Genomic DNA, 27,002 nt, shown 5'->3' with positions numbered 1-27,002 from the left:
TCTTTGGAAGTAGTGCTCATGACACTCCTCTTCAATTTTGTCATAATTGCATTCCATGCCTTGTTGATCTTTTATTGGTTTTGGGTACCAAATGTCTCAAATAACCTAAGTGGGGACCCTCATAAAATGAACAAGCAAAACAGCAAAAATCAATTGCCAAGAATAAAAAACTAATGTAAACAGATTTTTCTGTAAATAATTCATCTGTAGATATAAAGTGAACTAGTATCAGTAGTGTTGGTATCAATTTTCTGAAGGTTATAAGGTTATCCTTAATATGGTACCAGTTCTTTCACTTGGTTGAACAGTGGGAAGGAGTGATGACAAGAGGCAATCCCTGGAAGTTACGAAAGGAAACTGTGAGCAAGAGGGTAAGGAGTGGTTTCTTTGTGTGGAGGATGGTTGAACCGTGGAATGCATTGCCTGATGGAGTGGTGGGAGCGAGAACGGTCAATGAGTTTAAAGAGTGGTATATAGACTTTGTGTTTCTTAGGGGGGGACCTTCCCTCGATGAGTCTTGACAGACTTTATGTTCTTAGGAAGGACCTCCCACGATGAGTCTTTTGACTCCATGGAGGCCTGAATAATAATAATAATAATAATAATAACAATAATAATTAGGTATTGTTTGAGAAAATAGTGATCAGCCAACTTTAATTAAAATGATACAAGCATGAAAAAAAAATGGTATCAGTGCTGTTCAAGAAATAGTAACAGCCAGTTTATGTACCCTGTTTTTGAAGTCTGCAACAGGGAGATAAATGAAAATTTCAACAATCATGGCTGGAACTACTGCAATGATTGCAATATGAAGATGGAATTGCAAAGTATGATGCACAACACATTTCTTGACTTCGCAGACAAAAATTCTAAACTTGTTTATGGATTTCCATATCTATTTAAACTGGAACCTTTAGAAAAATCCCATCCACACAAAGTGTGAAGCGGTCAAAAGTGTATGTACAGAAAAAAAATCCAGAAAGGGTTTCTGTACACTTTTAGTGAAGAGCACTATTTTTTTCTTGGGCTGATCTGTGGTTTTCTTCTTCCACCTCTTTAACAAAAAGGGCTAGCTCCTGGAATTTTTGGAGTTTTGTCTTAGTGTATAAGAATATGAGAATTTTGTATATAAGAGTATTCAAACCAGTTTTAGCACATGGAGATGAGAGTTTGAATTACAAACAAAAGACGTGGATTGGAGACCACAGATAATCCTCCAATGTCAAAACACATTACAAATGGAACAAGACCTTATTATATTCAAGAATTTATATGTAGAGATACGCTAAGCAAAATATGAGATAAAAAATAAAAAACAGGTGGTTGTGAATCAAAAATGGCATGGAAAAGACTGAGAGGATGTCAAACTCTAGAAGGAGGGATGGATGGATACAAATTCTGAATCACCTCTCTGTGATGATTAAAAATCATTACAGGGAGATGATTCTGAAATGTTTAGGCAGATTTATTTATTTATTTATGCATATGACTTTGTGAAACTGGCAAGTGAAATGTACAATTACAATATCCAGAAACAAATGATAAAAATCTTAACATGTAAAAGTTCATTACACAAAAGACACAAACTGCTTTCCAAGTCTTCCTTTTTTAAAAAAACAAACAAAATTAATTACAACTACAGATCAATGTCCAGTCTGGAAAGCCAATCCAAGGCCTCATCTATTACCTTGTCGATGTCCTGCAGGCCACCACCGTGAAATTGGCACCTTGGGCAGTCGTACACAATATGAGTAATCGTCTGAGCCATGGGAGAACAATCACAATAAGGGTGGTCTAACAACCCCCATTTATGTAGTAGGTAGCCACATCTGCCCTGGTTAGTTCTGATCCTGTTGATTGATGACCAAATCTTCCTAGGAAGAGCAAAACCAGGCTGCAGAGCACAGGGATCTTCTACCAGGAAGTTTATTGAGAGATTGTTGGACCAGTATTCTCTCCACATGTGAGGTGTTGATGGCAGGGCAGCTGAAGAGAGTTCATCCATGGACCAGAGAGGCTTTCTAGATTTTAGACGAAGACCAGGTGAATTTATGAGAGTCTGGTGCAGGGGCAGGAGTGGGTTGCTCATTGTTTTATTAAATTCTTTAATCGAGGCTTGTCTTCGTATGTTTGGTGGAGCAATGTTAGATAGGACAGGCAGCCAGGTGAGAGGGGTGCTTCTCACTGTCCCACTACTTGTGCGCATGGTAGAGTTTAGCTGGGTGTCTATAATGTTAGTGTGTGCATTTCTTTCCCAGACAGGGGCACAATATTCTGCTGCAGAGAATGTGAGGGCTAGTGCAGATGACCTTAGGATTTCTGCACCACAACCCCAGGTTGTTCCAGCAAGCCTTGAAATGATATTGTTTCTTGGTTTAATTTTGTTGGATAGTTTGGTGATGTGCCTTTTATAGGTTAGGCTTCTAGTCCAGTTCACTCCAAGGTATTTTGGGTGAGGCTCATGTTGTACTATTTTTCCACAGAAAGAAAGGTTGAGGTGTCGATTTGCCTCAGCATTATTCAGGTGAAATACTGTGGACACAGTTTTTGTTGGATTTGGCTTCAAGTATCACTGCTTGAAGTACTCTTCCAGGATGTTCAGGTCTGTGTTCAAGGGTGATTCCAGGTTGGCAAAGGAGGTAGATTGATGTAGGATTGCTAGGTCATTAGCGTACATATACTTGCTTGAGCTGGTAAGTGGTAAGTCGTACACGTAGATGTTAAAAAGGAAAGGCGATAACACAGAGCCCTGTGGGAGACCATTGTGAAGGAATCTGGGCCTGCTCTTTTTTCCGCCAATATGGACCCGGATCTTTCTGTTTGAGAGAATGGATTCAAAAAGTTGGAAAGTTTTTTTGTATCTTATAATATTTCCTAGCTTTAGGAGGAGGCCCCTGATCCAGACTGTGTCATAAGCTGATGTTAGGTCAATAAAAGTGGCTCCAGATTTCAGTTTTTTCTGGAAGCCTGCTTCAATCTGTGTTGTCAGGGCCAGGACCTGGTCACAGCAACTTCTTCCTGGCCTGAAGCCAGCTTGTTCAATTGGGAGAGCTATTTCGATGAGTGGTGAAATTCTTTTAAGGAGAATTCTTTCAAAGAGCTTAAAGGTGGAGCAAAGCAAGGAGATCGGTCATAGATTTTCACATAATTTATATCTTTCCCTAGTTTGGGCATGGCAATTATTTTGGCTTTCTGCCACAGATTTGGTAGTTTACCAGTCATTATAATTTCTGAGAAAAGGGCAGTCAGCCATGTTTGGCCCTGTTGACCAAGATGTTTTAAAAACTCAGGGAGGATACCATCAACTCCTGCAGCCTTGCCATTCTTGGTGAGTTTTAAGGATATCTGTACTTCTTCCCGAGATACTGGGTGTACTAGTTCAGGAAGCTTGGGTCCCGTCTTCAGGATTTGTCTGATGGAAGATTGCACAGCAATTTTCCTGATAGAGCTGGGACGTATCTTGGAGGTTTTCAATAAATGATTAGCCATTTGATTAGGAGTTATCTCTGTTGTTTTGTTTGTTGTTGGTTCTGCCCCACCTAATTTTCTCAGAAGTGACCAGCTTTTCCGGCTAGATGTGGTGAAATCAAGATCATGGATGGTTGAGATCCATCTTTCCTTTTTGTTTTTATCCAGGGTTCCTATGAGATCCTTAGCAACAGTTGGGTCTTCAGTTTCCTCGTATTTGGCTAAAAGATTTTCAGATTCTCTACTTCAGCATGGGATATACTGCTTTCTGTAGCCTCCAGGAATAGAGGCTTTGGCTGCAGTTTTGATTAGTTTAACAAATCTAGGATAGCAATTAAGAGTGGATGGAATTGCTCTAATGGTTTGCTCGATGTTTAGGCAGATGAGATTAGTAGTAAACAACAGGCCGATGACAATAATGAGTATGAGTAAGGAGAATGGGTTCCCTTAGTTGCTTGGGGATAATTATTTTATACTAGCTGTTTCTTTCTTTTTATGTTTGTGTGTGTGTGTGTGTGTGTGTGAGACCTGCACATCAAAGGTTACAAAACTTACAGTATATCAGCACCATGTGCTGATGTGCTATAAGTTTTGTAGTCTTTTGGGACTAGTCTTTGACACAGAGAAAGGTGATTGTTTTCATAAAACAGAGGTGAACAGAGTAAAAGAGGAGGAAGAGAAGCCTCTTTTGGTGAGTTCAAAGCTGGACAGTAAATGGATATTGAGCAGCAGCTGCTCATCATGTTCTTACATTTTTGGAAGAAAGTGGAGAAGTGATGCAGCCAGTCTAGCAGGACATTGTCCAAAGTACTTATACATAAGACAGACAGAGAGAGTATATATTAGAGAGAGTGACTAGAGAGTGGATCTGTGAAGGGGGGGGGGGGTCATCAATTAATCAGATTACTCTTCTGAATAGCATCAAGTGTTTTTACGGAGATTTGAAATATACCACCCAAATGTTCCAAGGACGGGCAAATTTGGGATTTATACAGAATTAGAAGCTGCACAAGTGAGAAGTAATCGTGAGGGGAAAATGTAAACTCATTTTCTGACGCTGAAGAAGCTGTGGCCAAGATGCATTTGTACTAGGAGAGGATAGATATGTAAGTCAGTCCAAAGAGAATTCTGATCCTATTTGGAGTTCTGGGTGAAGTTAAGTGAGATCTTGCAAAGAGATGAGATGTTTTGGTAGCATTGAAGTTTATAAGGTTATCCTTACCCTGCTAAAGTACTGGTAAGGAGAGGAGATCAGAGTTGAAGACATTTCTTATGTAACAAATTTAAGCTTCTAATGATGGTGCACTACAAAGTTTGTCAAACGATGAAGAGGAACAGGGTATACTCTTATCACCATAGCTATGGATATAGCATTTGAGGACAGTGAGAAAAAGCCATTGATGTACAGGAGCAGGCCTCTGTGCCAGTTCCAGTATACACTTTCTCAAAACTTTATTAGCGATAAAACCCATATTGTTGATCACAGACCAGTTGGTGGGTTTCTGATGGTATTTGAGAGGACTTTTTTTTTTTGAGTGGGCTGAATATATGTTTGTCTTCATGCTGCAGGATATCTAGCCAAGTAGGAAAAATACAGAATAGGTGCTCATTCCAGAACACACGTTTTTAGCATAAAAGGAGAGATACAATCAGAGAAGGCATATGGTAAGTGATTCTTGGTAAATTGAAGAATTCTCTTTTGCTTTGGCGATCAATGCAGGAGTTGGAGGGAGAGATCAGCCTTGTTTTTGGATGATATTACACCAGTGTCACTGGATGTAAGGGAAGTGGAAGCATTCAGGGTAGTACTTATGCACAGATACACGAGGCTCTAGCTGGGGCTCTAAAAAATTTGGTTCAATTTAAGGGCTCCAAACAATGAGAGAGTGAGGTCCCAGAGTACTCTAGTCCCTCGGGACACCTCCTGCCTTGGAAAAAGTGTAAGTATGGCCCTGGAAGCATGGTCAGACAGATCAAGTGAATGGAAACAGTAATCCAACCATGAAGAGGAGTAGAAGCTATGGAGATCATCTCATCCCATTTAGTACCTTTATGATGCCACACGACATAAGACTGTAGAACATCCCTTATCTAATCATTCTCAAGTTTCCTTTAATAAGGTTATGGTCTGAGTTACCAAACAGAGATTTGACAACTATAGTGTATGTGGAAGGAGAGCAGGTTAAGAAAAAGTCAAAGGGTCTAGCAGAATGGTGTATGCCTTATCTGGGTAGCTAGACTATTTGTTGTTATGTAAAAATTTTTTTACTTAGTTATACATTAAATTAAACTTGCAAAGAATTTATATTCATACTTAATCCTTTATCTAAGTATAAGCAAACAAAGTTTGCAAGTGGAGTTTCTTCACAGTTAGGCTACTTGTATATACAAGATAACGACTTCAGATTTATTGCTTTAGTATCCCATTAATGCAAAGCATACATATTTTCAGATAATGCCATGCATTATGGCAAGAGTCACTACCCACTCTGGTTTCAACCTTTTTTTGAGGTCTTATCAGTGGGAGCCAGACCCAGAAGAGATACTAAGGTTGAATTAATGCAGGAGTCATATATTTCCCATATACAAATAGTAATAAGGTATAGCATCTTTATTTATTTTTTGGTTATTTTATTATTTATATTATTTTTTGTATCATCTTATTTTTTGTTATGTTCAGCTGCCAACCAGATAATCCACACCATTCTGTTAACAGCTTGTACCCTGGTCAAGGGGTAATCTCAACAGCTACATCTATCTAACCTGCCAAAAACCATTACACAATTCTTTCCATGCATGTGAATCATGTGTGCATTTATCAGAACAGACATCCCATGTCAGAGAACCAAATCATAACACCCCCCCCCCCATTTGATCTACTCTAGTTCAACATTTCCTTACCAAACTTTGTTACATTCATTTTCTGTCTGTATCACTCTTCAAATTTTAATAACTACTCTGATCCATTATTTTTTTAGGCATTAGTTTAGGTATTTTGCAGCCAAAATACCTAAACAATGAAGTGATTATCATTGGGGACTTTGATATCACAACTCAAATTGGCTTCCCTTCTCCAGTTCCACTAATCAAGATAGTAATGCTGAGGATTTTGTTGATGACATCTAAGAGCACCAAATTTGAGTTGTGGACAATGAAGTTCTCAATTAATGACCTCACTGTTTAGGTATTTTGACTGCAGAAAATCAAACTTTAGAGATAGGTGATCAAAGAGATCAGAATTTGGAGCAACTGAGACAGCAAAATAAATTAAATTTTGAACCAGAGTAGATCAAATTGGGGGAGGGAGGGAAGATTTAAAGTTTAGTTCTCTAACATAAGATGTCAGTTCTGATAAATTCACACATGTGTCTATGTGAAAGGAAGGAACTGTGTAAGATGTAGTTTGGATGGTTGAAGCAGATGGTATTTATTGAGGTCTCCAGCTGAAGCTTCATTAAGAATAACGTCTGGTTTGGATGAACATTAGTACATTTTTATGGTTATAACCAGAAATCTTATTGAAGTGTGATATGGAATGTGTTTATTTTTAGTTGTTTTTGTGTTCTTTATTTATTTTTGGAGTTGGTTTTTTGTTACTTTTTATTATATTTTTGGTTTGGGCTTTATTCTATGTCTTTTTTATTTTATTTTATTTTATTTTGGGGGAACTGTTTTATATGTAGAAAATGTTTTGTCATCTGCAGTAAAACTAAATCAACATGTTGGACATGAATGTTGGATTTAATAATAATATCTCATATGGTGATAACAGAAGTTCATGATGACACGAGTTGGCAAGAGTTACCATGTGAGTTTTGACAAGAGAGGTGGCAAGGCAAGTAAAATCTTCATTTAACAAAACAGATGTATGGAATTACACAGCAAAGGACTACGAAAAGTAAAGAAACAGTTTAATAAACCATTTTAACACTATTAATTGAAGGGAGGAAAATGAGTAATGCCAAGATCAGTTACTTATAATAACATTAGACTGTACTCCTAAAGTTAGAACAAACAGAGTGGGAGGGAAATGGATGAATCATCATGAAATCAAAATGTGGAGTATGAAGATAGATTGAGAGAATGTAAACTGCAGAGCCTAGTGGATAGAAGGAGAGCGAGGGAACATAATCAAGGCATATAAGTTGGTAAGGGATAATGATCAGATTAATATGGATGAGATTTTTCATAGAATGTCTGGAGACAGAGGGAGAACAAAGGCCATCTCTGGAAGCTATATAAAGAGGATGTGAGTGGGGGGGGGGGATGAAGAGTAGATGTTTTGTATGAAGAGTGGTGGATGATTGGAATGCATTGCCTGAAAGTGTAATGAGTGCAGAGACAGTGAATGCATTTAAGTAAAGGTAGTAAAGGTGGGACCTCCTGCAATGAGTCTCTTGACTCCATGGGAGTCTGATGATGATGATAATAATAAATTATGATGATTCTTAATTTCATGTTATGGAGAATATAAAAAAGTGAAGAAAGAAAATTTGGCATATGAAAAGAAATTGGCTTAGACAGCAAAGAAAAATTCTAGAGAATTCTCAAGTTATGTGACTAGTAGAAGATAGGAAGACTATGGACGACAGCTATTGTTGGAGATGGCACATGGATCATGTCCACTAAAAATATAATAGAAATGTTCAATGAATAATTTGTTATTTATTTTCATGGTATTGATGACAACATAGAATGATAAGAAAATAATATTTATTAACTTATTTGCTGATATTTTGCTGGTATTATATCCAGCATCTGCAGACACAAAAACAGTTTGTCACAGTACATGAAACAACAACAATTTGGTATAACAGTGGGACTAGTTTAAAAAAATTGCAAAAAAGGAACTAAAGTCCTAATTAGGTACCATCTATGTTAAAAGAGAGAAAACAAATATAAATTAGATCTAAAAATGACTGTCTACCAGATTTTTGGTAAATTTATACAGCCATACTTGTTGAGGTTTAGAATATGTTTTAAAGCTTCTGTTAATTCCAAAAACAATCTCTCTCTCTGACTTAATGACTTCTGTGTAGCACTTTTGTTTTCTTCCAATTGAATCCAGTGTGAAGTGGTATCTAAAGCATGGTCTGCTAGGCCCAACTTGCCATAAACAATAGTGCCGGATGTATTTTTTAGGTTCACCAAGGCGGATGTCAACAGTTCTTCCTGTCTGTCCATAGTAAGCCTGGTCCCAAGAACAGGGCACTTCAACAACTCCTGGATGCAATAAAGAAGAGAGTTTGTCCTTAGGTGAATGGATGAGAGTTGCCAACTTGACATAAGGTTTAAATACGTGCATAGTTGATATTTATTGAGCACTCAAGATATTTTTTCAGATGTGCCTCAAATATAAGTGATGGTAACAGTTTTTCTGCAGTCTTGTGTGGTAGGACAATTAGGACTTTAGTTCCTTGTGTTGTCTATTATTACAATTTTTTTAAACTAGTCCCAAATTGTTGTTGTTATACCAAATTGTTGCTGTTTCACGTACTGTGAGAAATTGTTTTTGTGCTCTGAAGATACTGGACATAATACTAGCAAAATATCAGATCAGCAAATAAGTTATAAATATTATTTTCTTATTATTCTGTGTTGTCATTAATACTGTGAAAATAAATAGCATGAGCTGTGAACACATAAGCCTTTCCACGCATCAGTGAATATTTTGTTTATATTCTTGTTTTACATGCTTATGTTCATGTTTATATTTCATGAGTGGATTTTGGAGTACTGTTGAATGTATTTGGGAAGGAAGAGGAACTTCCTTCTCAAATACAGTCAAATATTTCTCATTTATAAACTGCCAGTTCAGAAATGTGAAAAGTGTTTCGAATTTTAAGTACCATGATATTAATAAATAGAGGATGGTGGAGGAGGGACTGATAGTGAGTGAGCATGAGGAATTAAGTACATTTGATGTTAATATGGGCCTTGTCAATATGTTGCCACATGTTTTGAAAGGATGCTCCAGAAAATTAATGGCATCCTTGACACACCTGCTTAACATGAGTCTTGCAGCAGTGCAAGTCCCAAAGGAGTGGAAAGTGGTTCTACTTCACAAAGGGGGTGGGAATTAAGGCTGAAACAATAAATTATAGGCCAATCTGAGTTTCTGAGGTTGTGGTTAAGGTGTAAGAGAGGTTGAAGACTAGGATTCAGAACTGGGTTGATAACAGCAACATACTATGATGGTCAGAATAGATTTTTTAGGGAAAGAAAGATGATGTTTTTACAATCTGATTATGTACTCCATAAAAAAAAGGATGAATTCACTGGATAAGGGAGATTGCATGGAAAGTGGATTTTTCAAAAGCCCTTTGATAGATTGCTGCACGACAAGCTGGTAACGAAACTGAAATAATGGAATTGGATAAGAAACTAGTAAGCCAGATACATGATTGGTTGTTCAGACAGGTATCAGTGGATGTGTGTGTGAGGGTGTAGTATCCCAAAAGAGAAAGGTTGCAAGCAGAGTGCAATAGGAGCCTGTTTTGGGGCCATTATTGTCTAACTTGTTGGGAGGAGTTGGGAAGAGCTATGAGGAGCAGAGATGTTGTGGTCTTGCAGGAGAATCTCAAAAGACTGTGTGAGTGGGCAAGTGGAGTTATCAGTTTAATTGAAAAGTGAAAGGTCTTGAAATCTGGTAGGAAAAGTTGGGATGCAGAGTATACAATTAATGAAGAAATTTTAAAGGATGTAGAAGAGATGAGAGATCTTGGAGTGATGGTGGACAGAGCCTTGAAATTTAGGGGGCACATTGCTAAAATTGCATGAACATCACAATAGACTATGGAAATGAAGAGGATCCCGACATGCAGAGGCAAAGAGGTTATAGCTCCCTTGTATACAGCCTTGATCAGGCTGCTTATGGACTACTGTGTGCAGATTTGGTCGCCAGGTTTTCATTGGAATGAGGATATCTTGGAGACAATGCATTACTTAGTGTTAGGTCTCTGGAATGTGAGATATGAAGACAGGTTATTATTATTATTATTATTATTCGTGACACCTCCAAGGAGTCTGAAGATTCATCGTGGGAGGACACCTACTATACGACTATCTCCACCACTACACCAAAGCTCTGCTACCAATCATCTCTATCAAAGGCATCTACCGCCCACCGCAACTAGTATTTTTTGTCTGTAAAATGCGTGTGTTCTGAAGGGCCAATTTGTCTGTATGCAGGATAAAAAACCCAAGTTTCTGGGAGAAAAAACCCTGCTACCTCCATATGAGATCGGTTAACTCACCTTCGATTGAAAAAGTCCACATAAAGATTCCTCCCGTCACGACGAGAATCGAACTTAGGCCTATTCCAATTGAAGGGCGCAATGTACTGTCGTTCTTCCAATTACGCTACAGAGGTGTTAAATGGGTTGAATGCAATTTGCAGAGCTTTGTGAATAGAAGGAGTGGGGATATGACTGAGATGTATAAGTTGGTGAGAGGTTGTTACTAGATTAATGTGGAGGATATTTTTCCTTGAGTACAGAGAGAGAGACAAGAGGCCATCTTTGGTAGTTATTCTACTCTTAGCATTGGATTTACAGCTAAAGTAACTAACTATGAGGCTAGTGTATTATGTCTGGGAAGAAAAACACTTTAACCTCCATATGAGAGTATAAGATGGGTGTATGCAAGTGAGTGAATAGCAGGTTCCTTGCATGGAGATTGGCTGGTGAGTAGAATTCATTGCGTGAAAGTATGGTGAGTAGGATGCTTTGCCTGAAAGTGTGGTGATTGCAGAAACTATGAATGGATTAGGTATGATTTGAAGATCTTTTTGCATGAGAGTTTGGACCTCTTAGAATGAGTCTTTGGACTCCATGGAGGTCTGATATTGATAATAATAAGGCTATCATGTAAATTAAAGTATATTAAGATGATGTTCAAAAGGGCTAACAGTGTGAAGCTGAACTGGTTGTTCAACAAGAATCTGGCAACTGGAAAGTCCCTAAAAATGAAAGGAGGGAGTGAAAATAGTTGATTTTGATTTGATTTTTTTTATGGTGCAAAGACATCAAAGGTCATACTGTGCCATGACACAGGTCACAGCAGTACATATGGTAACTGGTTAGTAGGATAATCACAAACATCCATGCCCTTGGCAGGATTTGAACTCACAGCCTCTTGACTGGAGAACGGATACGTTAACCACTTGGCCAACCAGGCTGCAATGGGGAAAATAGTGTCACTGAATGAGGGAGAATTCAAGTCAATGTGTCAGACTATAGGCCAGTTATCAGAGTGTGTAAAGAAAGGCTTTAAAGTTGGTGAAGTTGTGCAAACTTGGATGAATAAGGAACAAAAGTCATGACAGAAAAAAAAAATAATAATAATAATACAAGATAGAAATTCAGATGGAATATCTTGATATTTTCTACATGAGTTTCCATGCACATCCACCCAGATTATATGGTTTGCTAATATTCCTAATATTCTATGAGACATCCACTGCTGACTGTGGTTTCCCCAAGTTAGAGAAAGAGTGGCTACTCTTTGGTTATGAATACATCTTCTGATGCTTTTGCCAGCACTTTAAAACCTTTCCATTTTTAAATAATTATCTCTTATTAACTGTATAAATTCCATGCTTTTAAATTCTGAATATCATGTTTCTCTTATATTTGAAATTACACAAAGAAAGAGAAGTTATCTTTGGTAATGGAGGTATCCAGAAAATTCACTGAAAATAATTCATCTAAAAACAATTTACCAAAAGGCAATTTATCAAAAAAACAATTAATCAAATAAACAATTATTTGAAAAACATTTTTTTTAATCTAAAATGCAATTCGCTGAAAGGCAGTTCCTCAAAAAAGCAATTCATCGAATGGCTATTAATTGAAAGCACAAATTATCACAAACTTATTGAAAACCAACTGTTCATCAAAAAATCCCAATCTTCCAAAACTACAAATTATCGAATGATTCATCAAAAAATGAATTATAAGATGTAAAGTGTATTTATCAAAGAGAATTGCAGTTTTTATTGGATTAACTTGTGATGTAAATGAAACAGCATGCTATTCTCTTTACATATGTTATGTAAATGTGTGTAGCAAGAAAAGAGTGATCATTATGGGCAATTTTAATTATGGCAATATAGACTGGAATGATGAGATGGCAACTGGAAGTAAAGAAAATGAGTTTCTTGAGTTTTTGAGGGATAACTACCTCAGACAGTATGACAGAGGGCACACGAGGATTGAGGGTCTTGGATTTGGTCATCTCATCAGAGGATGTAATTATAAATGAAGTGTCAAATCACCCACCAATTGGTGAGAGTGACCATGAGGTGATTACCTGGGTGGTTGCCAGCAGTGTGAGGACCTCTGTAAGAAAAGGGTATATGTGGAACTACAAAGGGGTGATTATGAAGAGCTCAGGAGACAGCTTGCAGGTGTGGCATGGAATGAGGAGTTAGCTGGAAAAAGAGATCAATGCAACTTTATGGAATTTTCAAAAACTATCTAGTAGATGCAATGTCTAAATGTATTCCAAGGGTGAGAAGGTTAAATAAGGTAGGTGTGAAATGGATAAATAAAAAGATTAAGCATGCGATACAGAGAAAAAGGGCATTATAGAGGCAGCATAAGAGAAGTAGAAATAACCAATTCCACGAGGACTACAAAGACCAGGCAAGGTGGGTGACTTGGTTGGTGAGGGTAGCTAAAGAGAGGCATGAACAGCAGTTAGCTAATGAAACCAACAAGAATCCTAAGGAGTTCTTTCGATATGTATCCAGCAAAAGAAAGAAACAATGATTACAGAAGGATAACATTGATTGAAGAAAATGGTATAAAGACAGCTGTTGCAGAAGGTGTGGTGGAGATACTTAATGAGCAGTTCATAAAGGTCTTTCAATCTTGTGAATGTGACTTCATATAGAGATTGAGAGCAGTTGATGATGGGGAAGAGAGAGAGACTGACTGTAAGTGAGCAAGAGGTGTATGGGGAATTGAGCAAACTAGATGTAAATATGACTGTGGGACTTGATAATATATTACCACATATTCTGAAGGAATGTGCCAGGGAGTTGACATCTGCCTTCACATATTTTTTTTAATATGAGTCTTGCACCTGGTCGAGTTCCTAAGGAGTAGAAGGAGAGCAAGATTGTGCCATTTCATAAAGGAGGTGATAGAACTCAAGCATTCAACTATAGGCCTATCTGTGCGTCAGGTGTTGTAGTTAAGTTGTTGGAGAAGCTTCTGAAAACTAGGATCCAGAATTGGGTTGACAACAATGGTATTATCTTTGATGGACAGCATGGATTTTCTAAAGAGAGGTCATGTTTTAGTAATCTACTTTCTTATTACAATGAGGTGACTGCTTCCATGGACAGAGGAGAAGGATACACAGTAATATACTTAGATTTTGCAAAGGCTTTTGATAGATTACCACATGATAAGTTGATAGCCAAAGTAGAGCAGATGGGGTTGGATATTAGATTGGTGCATTGGATTGGAGACTGACTATCTGATAGGTATCAACAAGTTGTGTATGGGGGAGCGATATCCAGGAAAAGGAGTGGTGTGCCTCAGGGGTCAGTTTTAGGGCCATTGCTGTTTAACTTGTATATTAATGATATTGGAGAAGATTTGGATGGAGATATTCAGTTGTTTGCAGATGAATGCAAAGTTGGGATGAACCATGAAGAGTAGAGAAGATGTTGTGGCCTTACAAGAGGACTTGAATAAATTGAGTGATTGGCCACGGGAATGGGGATGTGAGTTCAATGTTGCAAAATGTAAGGTTTTGAAATTTGGAAAAAAAAATGGGATGCAGAATTTATGCTTGGTGAGGATATATTGCCAGAGGTGGAGGAAATAAGAGATCTGGTTGTGATAGTGGATAAGGATCTGCAATTTAGAGGACACATAGCCAAAATTGTGAAGACAACACAAAGGCTTCTGGGAATGATGCGAAGGACACTGTCTTGTAGAAGTAGGGAGATTCTTGTTCCATTGTATAAGACTTTGATTAGGCCACACATGGACTATTGTGCCCAGATTTTGGTCACCTGGTTTTCAGAAGGATGAAGAGATGTTGTAAAGGGTCCAGAGGCGACTGACTAAGGTAGTTTCTAACCTCTGGAATGTCGAGTATGAGGAAAGATTGAGAAGATGCAACTTGAAGAGTCTGGTGGACAGGAGGAAGAGGGGAGATATGATAGAGACCTACAAGTTAGTAAGGGGTTGTTATAGGATCAATGCTGGAGAGGTTCTACAGAAAATAGTGGAAGATCAGGAGAGAACCAGAGTTCATCCCTGGAATTTGTATAAAGAGGGTGTGAGTAGGGGAGTGAGAAGCAGGTTTTTTCATGCAGAGTTGTGAATGATTGGAATGCCTTGCCTGAGATTGTGGTGTCTGCAGAGAATTTGAGTGTTTAAAGCAAGGTATGATGAGCTGTGTGTATGATAAAAGGACCCCCTAGATGAGTCTCTGACTCCATGGGGTCTTGAGTAATAATAATACTAATGATAATAATAATTCTTTTTTCGTTTTCTATTCTTTTTTTTTTGAGGGATATTCCTTACAGTCAGTATATGTGTTTCATGTATTTTATGTGTATTTCACACAATTTGGAAAAGATTATATAAAAAAAATCTTAATTATTATTATAATTATTATTCCCCCTTATCCTCCTCTCTCCTTAATTAAATGGTTGGCGGGGTAGCAATGCTATTTTACTAGGGAATAATTATAGAGCAAGATGGATTCCCATTATCATCTTTATTCAGCAAGTGTTTTATATCTATAGATATGTGTATTCATGGAGAACACCAGAGCAGAATAAAACACCAGTTTCCAGGAGTACAACCTTACCACCTATATATGAGAGAGAACTCACCTTCAGTTGAAGAGGACTGATAAAAAATTCTTCATATCATGCACAGGATTCGAACTCAGGTCTTTCTAACTAAAGAGCTTCGTTTATACTGACTGAACTATGGAGGCTCCATTATTAGTAGTAGTAATATTAGTATTAGTATGGTGACATCTGCACACACACACTGGTTATATGGGATGAGTTTTACTCAGATTTGGTATTTGAACCTTTTACAAAAATTTGTCGAACCATTTCAATTTTCAGTTCAACTATATTCTGGGCTACAAAGGGACATGTTGACATTTTAAATTGCAATAACTCTCTGACTTAGTGGAATACGTGCAAACATCAGAATTGGTAAAACACACAAGAAAGCTGCATGGTTCAGTTTTAGTTCCAACAGGATCACTTTTATTAGAAAGTTTTGGTAAAGAAGTTTTGAAATGATATTAATAATTCCACTCTAGCTGGATGAAATTTAATGAAATTTTATAGTTAAGATCTACATTAAAATTTGTGTTTTGCTTTCACTCTGGCCATTGCTGTTGTGAAAAAATTATGTAGAACGAACATATTTTTTGTCCAGAGATAAATCACTATCTACAAAATGAAGAAGCATGTATAAGCTTAGAGAATAATGTTGTAAAAATCAACAAAACAATTATAACATCTCAATGACCACCTACATATGTTGTTTAGGACGTTATGTTGGGTGATGTTAGATATTCCTACCAAACACTTTAAAACAATAGATTTCAAGAAAAATCATCTTTCGATGAATTATGAAAGAATTCATCGAAAAATTATCAGTGAATTGTTTTTTCGATCAATTGCATTTGCAACAAATTGTTGTGCACTGAACTGTCATTCACCGAATTCTTTATATGATAAATTGCCATTCGTTAAATTGTTGTTTGATGATTTGTTTATTCAAAGAATTGATTTTTCGATGAATTGCCATTTGATAAACTATCTTTCGATGAACAGTTTTTGATGAATTTTCATGGAACCGGTAATGGAGCATCTTGTTTTGTTCTTTTTTGAAATTATTCAACTAGGTCACAGAGATGCTAAATAAATGGGATTATATTAAATAAGCATTATTAATTTGACATACCTATGTGTATTTTTTGAAGGTAAGGATGATATAGTACTTTATTAGATTGAGTCGGTATGTAATTTTTGGAGGTGTTGAAGATGAAAAACCAATAGTTTGAGCATAGATATACTTCTTATATAGATAAAACATGGAAAAACTAATAATGAAGAAATGAACTAAAAAAAAAAACTAAGAATTTTAAAAAGTTGAAAATAAAAAATAAAAAGGAACATAAAACCTGTTATGTACACAGCAAGCCAGCAACATGAAAAGTGCTGACCATTTCATTTTAAAATGTCATCAGATTAGAACAGAGATCTGTAACCCAGTTGGATAATTTTTTTAAAAAAGGAGGTGCTCCATCATCAAAAATAGCTTTGCTTTCTTCATGTAACTTCCATTTTCTTGCCATGCACCCTTTCCTCTCTCCAATCTATGTCAGGGAACATATATTGGAGGAATGAAATCCTTCCAGTCTATGATTGGAACTGACACTGCAACCTTCAACTGAAAAAAAAACCAAGTTTGATTCTCATCATGGCACAAGGAATCTGTATATGGGCTTTTTTCAAATGAAAGTGAGTTGGCCAATCTCATATGGAGGTGGTAGAGTTTTTCTCTCCTAGAAACTCAGGTTTTTCATATCACATACAGGCAAACTGAGCAAGAGAACACATGCAATTTTCAAAAAATATTATACTACCTACTAAACACCATATACTACCTACCAATAGTATTTTTTTTTTCAGACAAAAAAAAATACTACTGGTAGGTAGTTTATTTAGTTTCTGTGTTGTGTAAATGTTTCTCTGATTTAAAATGTTTCACTGTCCTACTGTATAGGATGAAAAGGACTGAATCCCAGAGTTCTGTTCTGGGATACATAAATAAATAAATTTTATTTATTTATTTATGTATCCCAGACTATGGACTAGTGCTATGGACAGACAAATGGAGAATGATACCTCAGTGTTTTTGAGTATAAGAAAGATCATGCAGTTTGGCCAGAAGAGATGGAATGAGGTGAATTGTACTGGTGAACCTTTTCACCAGATGTGGAGTATACAAGGGATCTGAGTGATGGTAATGGATAGGGAGCTCAAATTTAGGATAAAGTTGTGAAAGTTACTCAAAAAACTGTTGCCAGAATGTAAAGGATACTGATAGGTATAAGAAAGTGATAGTGCCATAGGGTAAATGAATCCAGAGGTGGTCTGATTGAAATCAGACAGACCATGTCTGGATTTCTGTGCACAGATTTGGTTCAGTGGATGTCTAGGTAATACAGAAACAGAAAGAGCACTCCAGAAACAAGTCTCAGGACTATATTCACTAAGAAAGAATATAATTTGCAGAGCTTGGCAGGCAAAAAAGAGAAGAGTTACATGATGGAAACATAAGTTGGTGAGAAATATCCATCAGATAGATACAGAGAAAATACTGCATAGGGTAACAGGTAGTGGAAGAACAAGAAGTCATCCCTAGAAAATGTATATGAGCAAGGCAAGGGAATGACATGTAGATTTTTTTTCACTCAGAGCATAGTAAATGCATGTGTGTGTGTGTGTGTGTGTGTGTGTGTGTGGAATGCAACAGTAGGGTGACGAGTATACCAGCATATATGTTGAAGGCAAAGTACTGTGTGTGTGTGTGTGAAGTATGATAGGCATTATGGTCTGTAGAGAATTTGCTTCCTGTGATCAGTTTTTTGACTTCATGTAGACCTGGAAATAATAAAATAACACTAATACTAAATTACACTGTAAAAAAAAAGTATTTTGCATTATATGTTTTTATCACTGTTTTATTCAGAAATGATTTTTTATCCTATTCACAATTACCAGAGGAAAAAAATAGAATATCAGTCTTATATTGAAAAACTAAGACTTTTATTTTTCATTTGGATTACTCTATGGAATTAAAAGACTCACTGTGGGAGGCTTATCTGAAATGTACAATCATATACCAGACTTTAAATTCCTTCACACAGGAATTTAAATCTTCACACAGAGCTTTCACTCCAATGCTTTCTTGTCATGCATTCCAATCATCCACTACTATCCATGCAAGAAACTCACTTCTCACATCTTTATGCATTTTTTCAGGGATGGCCTCTCATCACCACTTCACCTGTCTCCCTTTGAAAATATTTCATAGCTACCAAACTTCTCTCAGTATCATATCATCCCTTCTCCTATTTATTAAAACTCTTAGAGCTCTCATTCCAAAGGCCCTTTTCCTGCACTTCCATATCAATCTGTGGATTAAATCAACTAAATCACCAAATCTGTGCACAGTGTTATGCAATTACAACTTCATCTTTGTCTCTACTCAATGTCCTCCTTACCAGAGCAGCAAGGATGCCTTCATTGTAATGTGTCCTGAGGATTTCAAAAAGCCTGCACACTATACAGGGATTTTTTCCTCCACCTTGCAATAAGTGTGAACCAACAATGTGCAACCTTATATTTCAGAATTCCAACAACCCTTACATTCAGCTACACTGAACTGACTTCTCCCATTCATCAATTCAAATCCTCTGAAGGAATTAATACATCAACCATGTTTCTTCTTCTTCTTCTTACTCACTAATTCATTTTGCAACAATGAATTCTTCTTCTTCTTGTTCATTCCCCTCATTCTGCAATATGAATAATCACCCCAGTGTCAAACTTTAAATACCTCTCAACAGCTTAAACATCTCAATAACACACACACACACGTATATATATATATCATCCCTTCATCACCTTTCAACCAGACTCTGCAACATACATGCCCTCAGTCTGTACTTATAACCAATGTTCTGCAGTCTTAATATCATTTTTGTTATCCACTTCTGTACCATCTCTACAGTTATTATTTCATCTCCTTCAAATCTCAGTGACTAGATCTGAGCATGGAACACCACTCTCTAATTTCTGCTGGTCATTGTTCCTCCTCTATCCTACAGCAATCATCTGGTTTGTCTTCATAATCCTTTTGTAATATGTCCTCTGAAATTCAAATTTCTATCCACAATCACCCTAAAATCCATAGCTTCTTCCACTCCAATATAGTTTTGCCAAGAGTGTCTGTGTGTGCATGTAGCCTCCAATCAACAGATTCCACATTTCAAAACCTTACATTTAGCTATATTAAACCAAAATTACCATTAATTTTATTTACCATCTTTCCAGCTTATTCAAATCTACCTACTGAGGTAACATCAGCACTACTAGCAATAACTATCCCAAGTTTCACATAATCTAAACAACCGAACATTTCCCCATAATCCACTGACAATATCATTAATATAAAAATTGAACAGTAACAGTCCCAATAATGAACCATGTGGAAACCCACTTGTGACCTTCCTATTCCCCAGCACTCCCCCCCCCCCCCATATTACAACTCTCTGATACCTATCAAAAAGACAATTTCCAATCACTTCTATTCCACTAGACTAATATTTTAACCTACACATTGCATCTTAAATATCGACTTATCATGCAACATCCTATCAAATGTCCTTTCAAAATTCAGAAAAATGACTGTTTATAGCTTTCCCTCATTCACTGTTCTCAGTACTTTTATTATGAATGGCAACAAGTCAGTTACTGAAATAAGAGCACCTTTAACAAATCAATGCTAGCCTTCATAAAATGTCAAAAAATCTCTTTAGGAAATCTTTTGTCACCAGGCAGTTATTCCCATGATCCCCCCCCCCCCCAACACCTTCTATCAAGTTATCCTGTTTGGCCAAGTGGATAGTACTTCTGCTCTCCAACCAACAGGCTGGAGGAATGAAATGGCTGGCAAAAGTTCTATTCTTAGTCTCTTAAGCAGGATTTCTGCCTAATTATCCAGCTCTCCTACCTATGGTACTAATATATAGGTAACCCCTGATTCATGCAGATTTGCTTTTATGTTTTTTTTCCCCCACTATTGTATTGTATTGTATCGTATATGTTATGCCACTAGACATAATAGGAGATGATAGGGATATGAATGAAAATTAGAATTGGGATCAGGGAAATGAGAATGGTCACATCAAAGACAGAGGTGTGCTATAGCAGAGAGAGTACAGACTGATGGTTTTGGCAGGATGCCTCAAAGAGTAGGGAATTGTTATGTTTGTATACTAATGTAAGGAGTATTAGAAATAAAAGGATCTGAGTTTGTAACATTGAGTCAGTGTGCCCAAAGAATAACTGATGTACGTGAAACTTGATTGCCTGAGGATGATACGCTGTTAGGACCAGAAATGGGAGGATATTGAATTTTTCAAAAGGACAGGAAGGCAAAGACATCAAAGACAGAGGTGTGCTATTAATGATACAGAGGAATTGTGTGCTTCAAAAGTGGAAGTGGAAAATAATAGTATCTGTGAAGATTTTGAGGCTTTTTGATGTGAAGAGATCATTAGACTAGTATATATCTAACAGGATGTTATTATAGGCCAGGGAATCTGGAGAGCACTGATTGTGAAATGTTTAGATAAAATAGTTGGACAAATAAAAGGAAAGTGATCCTAATTGGAAATTTTAATTATAGGAATGGAGATTGGAAAGATATAGCATATGGTAACAAGGAGAGTGAATTTGTTGAATTTCTTCAGAATAACTATCTTAGACAGTGTATAATGGAAGCAAAACATGAGGCTTTTATGTATTAGATTTGGCGATATCCTCACAGAATGGAGAATAAGATATTAACATTACCACCTGTTGATGAGAGTGATCAAAAGGCTGATTTGGAAGGTAGTCAAACAGGAAAAAGTTGTTATCAAGAAGGTATATATGTGGAACTATAAGGTGGGTGGTTATGAGAAACTCCATAGTCAACTAACATCAATACTTTGGATTGATGAAATGTGCAGAAAAGGTGTTGACAGTGCATGGGAAATGATAAGGCAGTATCTGACACAAGCATATTGAATAACTGCATACCTAGAGTTAAGTAAATAAATAAAAAGGAGAATGGAGAATAAGATATTAACGTTACCACCTGTTGATGAGAGTGATCAAAAGGCTGATTTGGAAGGTAGTCAAACAGGAAAAAGTTGTTATCAAGAAGGTATATATGTGGAACTATAAGGTGGGTGGTTATGAGAAACTCCATAGTCAACTAGCATCAATACTTTGGATTGATGAAATGTGCAGAAAAGGTGTTGACAGTGCATGGGAAATGATAAGGCAGTATCTGACACAAGCATATTGAATAACTGCATACCTAGAGTTAAGTAAATAAATAAAAAGGAGTGAGATGGATGAACAGTGAAATCAAGAAAGCAGTGTGGCAAAAGTTGTTATGGAGGAGGTACAAGACAGTTTGTAATGAACAGATGCATGAAGAATATAAACTGTATGCCAGAAAGGTGATAAGCATGGTTAAAAAAAAAAGAAAAAAGTAGAACATGAGGAGATTGGCCAGTCCGGGAAGGCCATCCTAATCTGTTTGGCAATTAAGACAATGCCTAAGAGTGAAAAGTTTGGAGGGCAGTAAAATCTGATATAATTGTATTTCAACCATAAAAATACATTTTTTCTTTTTTTTTTCTTTTTAAGGTTACTTTTTTTTTTTTTTTTTTGAATTTCAGGACAGCAAAGTAGTGGTTGGCATATACTCACCAAGAGACCTGCAGTCAAGTCAAAGATAATCAAAGGGAATTTTTTTGCTTTGTGGCAAAGAAGGAGAAAAATAATTATGGCAGGTTGACACTGGTGTATAATTATGGTAGCGGAGTGACCATTGCAAATGATATAGTAGGATTATTAAATGAAAACACTTCATCATATATCATGCAAGTGTGAATGATGTTGTGCAAACTTGTGTAAAGGAGGCAAGTATTAGGAGAATAAAAGTTGAAAGAATGAAAGGTAAATCAAGTGTTGCTTGGGTTAGATGTTGTTAATAAGGCTGTGAGAATGGATGACATATCACCATGTATTTTTAAAGAATATACAAATAAGAGCCATACCCTTGACTTGATTATTTAATGAAAGTTTTGCAGTGGTCAAAGTGTTTGGAGAAACTCTTTATGAGCAGAATATAGAATTAGGTTGATGAACATAGGATTCTCTATGATGGCCAGCATGGGTTTGTGAAGGAGCAAGTTTTGTTTTAGCAATCTACTTACATGTATGATAAGGTAGTGAATGTATTGGATAAGGGAGATTCGTATCTAGTGATTTCTTGGACTTTTCAAAGGCATTTGATAGATTACACAGACTGATTAAGTAGATTGAAGATTGGCTTTTAGAACAATACCAGAAAGTTGAATATGATGGGGCAGTGTCTCAGGGGAAAAAAAAAAAAAAGTGACCAGTGGTTTACCTCAGGATTTTGGTCTTGGGCCTGTACTGGTTAATTTATTCTTTAATGATATTTCATGTGGATTGACTAGGGATCTTCAAATGTCTGCTATGATGCAAAGTTAGGTAGAATTATCACAAATATTGCTGATGTTAATTCCCTATAGGAAGATTTGAATAGACTTTTAGCTTTGATAGATGACTGGGATTGCAGTTTTAATATCAATAAATGTTAATAATCAGTGATACAGTGCACAAATATAAGGCTATACTGTATTGGTGGAGCTGTGCTTCAGGAAGTGGATGAGATTCAGGAACTTGAGATGATGGTAGACAGTGGACTAAAGTTCCTAGGGCACGTTGCAAGTGTTGTGAAGACTGCACATCATATTACTACTGTGATAAAATATATATTGGCATGTAGAGATAAGGAGGTGGTAGTGGTACCACTATATAAGGCATTGATTAGACCACACATGGACCATTATGATCAAATTTGGTTGCTTAGTTTTCACTGTGATGTGTAAACATTATGGAGGATCCAAAGACAAATTACTAAAGTGATTGTGGAACTCTGGAGTGTTTGTTATGCAGAGCAATTGAGGGAATATGAATTACAGAGTTTAGGATTGCAGGAAAAGAGGAAATATGATAGAGACCTTCAAGTTGATTAAGGGATTTTACTAGATTAATACAGAAGGAATTATTAAAAGAGTGGACTGTAAGATGGGAAGAATGAGAGGCCATCCCTGAAAGTTGTATAAAGTGGTTGCACTGTGAATGGGAGTGTAAATGATTTCAAAGTTCAATATAACATACATGTTGCTGGTTGAGTGTGCTTCTCATGATGAGTCTACTGACTACATGGAGGCTATTGTAATAATAATAATAATATTATTATTATTATTATTACTGCAGATCATGGGCATTCAGGGATATGCCAAAATAATTAATGCTATGACACAAGTATACTATGTTGATTAATTGCATGTGTTCTCTGGTCAGTTTGCAGATTTAGAAAGAGAAATTACCTGAGTTCTAATGTTTGCAGACAAAAAATCTTGCCACCTCCATATGGGACCAGTCAATTCACCTTCAGTTGAAGAGCCCTATAAATGTTTCTTGCATCTTAAACAGGATTAAAACCCAGGTATTTCCAATCAAAGAGCAGAGTCATTCTTTGAAATGCACTACAGTAGTGCTGCTATTATAATAAGAACATACCCTTGAATTAATCCTAGCATATCATAAACCATTCCAATATAGTAACTACATCTGTACTGGAATGGTTTATTATTATTATTATTATTAAATTTCATTCTTAAATATAAGAAGAAACTATTACAAAACATTAACTTTTGTTTCTTTCAATGTCATGTGAGATGAAATTGTCTTGCTCATACTAAATAATGATATAAGTTACTTTCAAAGTAGACTAAATGAAGACCAAAACACAAATTTCTGAAAAATGCTCTAATCATACCATACAGCAAATAATATAATAACTGAACCAAACTGTTCGTAAAACTAGAAGAATTATTTTCCTCTTCTAATGTATAGATACTAAATTTAAACTATATTTTCCCACACTTACCACGGATGCTTGGACACCTCTAAGAAGATCAAGTGGAATAACACAGGGCATGGAATCAGCTGACATACTGTCTCCTGATTTTGTCCTCACTGTTACACTTCTTTTCTTTATAGGAGCCATATGAGTTATGTCTAACAGAGCATGATCACCTAGAAAAAAAATGATCAACGTAATATTTTAAATTTAGGGAGAGCATATTGCAATCCCTGAAATTTAGGGAACATGTTGCAAAGGTGGTGAAGGTAACCCAAAGGATTGCTGCAATATTGAGAAGAACGCTGACCAAGAGAGTTGTCATTCCATTGTACAAAGCCCTGATCAGACCACACATACAGACTATTGTGCTAAATTTGGTCCCCATGATTTGAAGAGATAAATTAACCCTGGAAAGAGTACAGAAGAAGATAACAAAAATGATATAAGGACTGTGCAATGCTAGTTATGAGAATAGCTTGAGGGAATATTATTATTATTATTATCATGGGGAAACTCCAGGGAGTGCTTAGACTCATTGAGGGAGGCCCCAAATCATCTTCATCACAACTATTCGACATTCATACAGTATCTATCATACCTCACCTTAAACTCATTCACCGTCACAGCATCCACCACAGAATCTGGCAGCCCATTCCACTCATTCACCACTCTAAAAGTAAAGCACCCAGCTCTAACACCCTTACTAACCACACTTTTGCCCAGTTTCCATAGAAGTCCCCTAGTCCTTCCACAACCAGCCCTGTTCTCAAAAATATCTTCTGAATTAATTTTATAGAAACCCTTCAGTAATTTGAATGTCTCAATCATATCTCCCCTCCTCCACCTATCAACCAATTTTTGCAACCCACAAATCCTCGACCTGTTCTCATAAGGTTCATTCCACAGACCTGCTATCATCTTGGTCACTCACCTCTGGATCCTCTCAACCTCCTCCCCATCAAGAAGAAACCTAGGTGACCAAATCTGGGCACAGTAGTCAAGATGGGGGTCTTATCAAGGCTCGATACAGAGGAACGATAACCTGTATGTCTCTGCTTGTCAACGTATTCTTCAGCAACCAAGTGATTTGATGAGCTGATTTGGCCACTTTTGCAATGTGCCCCCTAAACTTCAACTTCTTATCCACCAACACTCCTAAATCTCATGCCTCATCAATTTCCTGGAGTACAGTTCCACCAATGTAATAAACTGCTGCTAATCTTTTCACCCCAAAATGTATAACCTTACATTTTGCCACATTAAATTGACATCCATTCTCCTTAGCCCAGACCTCCAATCTATCCAAATCATCTTGCAAAATTTTGACATCATCTGCATTCACTATTGCCCTACCCAACTTTGCATCATCCGCAAACAAATGAACTGTTCCTCTCAGATCCTTTCCCATATCATTAATGAACAAATTAAACAGCAGTGGTCCAAGAACAGATCCTTGTGGCACACCACTAGTCACAGGCCATCTTGTGGACACTACTCCTGAATAAACCACTCTCTGATATCTCTCTGTCAACCACCCTCCTATCCATCTCACCAACCTTATATCCATCCCCATATGCTGCAATTTACTAATTAGAATTCCATGTGGTATCCTGTCAAAGGCGTTAGCAACGTCCAGTAGAATCACTGTAAACCCATTACCCTTATCCAGTTCAGCTGTCACTGTATTATAATACGTGAGCAAGTTACTGAGGCATGACCTACTCTTCACAAAACCATGCTGTCCCTGATACAGTATCCCATTTTCATCTATCCAATCTTGTATTTTCCTCTTGACTATTTTCTCCAAGACCTTGATAATGATTCCTGTTATGCTGATTGGACGGTAATTTCAACAGCAGCCTTGGAACCACCTTTATGCAGCAGAACTATTTTCCCCTCTTTCCACCCCCTTGGGACTGAACCAGACCGAAGGCTCAAATTAAACAAAATGGTCAAGGGCACTGACAATTCTTTGGCCGCTTCACGTACGACACGAGCTGGTATACCATCCAATCCCACAGATGTATTGACATTGAGGTTCTGTAAGAGTCTAGTTACCTCTACTTCATTCGTCACAATTCCAGTATAAGCTGTTGGTTCTTCCATTCCTGCAATGTCACCACCTGGATGATATACTCTTGCAAAGTGCTCACGCAGTAATTCCACTATATTGACTGATTCAGTTACCTCCCTACCCTCAGCATTATTTAAAATCATTCTGCCATGAACATTTTTCCTTTTACTTGCAACATATTGAAAAACACTGTTTGGGATTCTCTTTAGCCTGCATGGCCAATTTTCTTTCGTAATCCGCTTTTGCTTTTCTTACCACCCTTGTTACCATCCTGGCCTGAGCTTTATACTGTTCCTGCACCTGCTGGTCACCTTTCTCCTTAAATTCCCTCCACAGTTGTTTCTTTTTTTGCAGCTCAAGTTTAATAGTGCTATTCATCCATTTAACCCCTACTTGATTGATTATTCAGATTCTTGGTATACAGTCAACCATTGCCTCCTGCAAACACTTTTTAACCACCTCCCATGCACTATCAACATCCATTCCTTGCAGTTTTACATGCCATGGCACTGAGCCAAGCACACTCCTAAACTTGTCATACTTACCAGCCCGGTAATTCCACATGTACCCTGTCTTAATTGTAAATTCCTCTCCTTTAGCCACCTCCCCAGTCATGACCTTATGATCACTCTCACCAATTGGTGGCAACATGG

General features: G+C 37.0%; 1 protein-coding gene across 1 annotated transcript in view; it reads right to left on the bottom strand.

Annotated features, from left to right (window-relative positions):
- The window catches only part of LOC150102039 (RIMS-binding protein 2-like), a 540,578-nt gene that overhangs the window by 184,518 nt on the left and 329,058 nt on the right, over nt 1-27,002 (bottom strand). The window contains exon 25 of the mRNA XM_090399955.1: nt 24,300-24,448. Coding sequence (XP_090256081.1) covers nt 24,300-24,448 — 149 coding nt within the window. The remainder of the gene's footprint in view (nt 1-24,299; nt 24,449-27,002) is intronic.

Source organism: Typopeltis vanoorti, chromosome 11 (genome assembly GCF_054136105.1).
Source record: "Typopeltis vanoorti isolate ZY-2024b chromosome 11, IOZ_Tvanoo_1.0, whole genome shotgun sequence".
Classification (NCBI taxonomy): Eukaryota; Metazoa; Arthropoda; class Arachnida; order Uropygi; family Thelyphonidae; genus Typopeltis; species Typopeltis vanoorti.
Note: the sequence above shows the minus strand (reverse complement) of the source record. Positions and strands in the feature narration are given on the sequence as shown.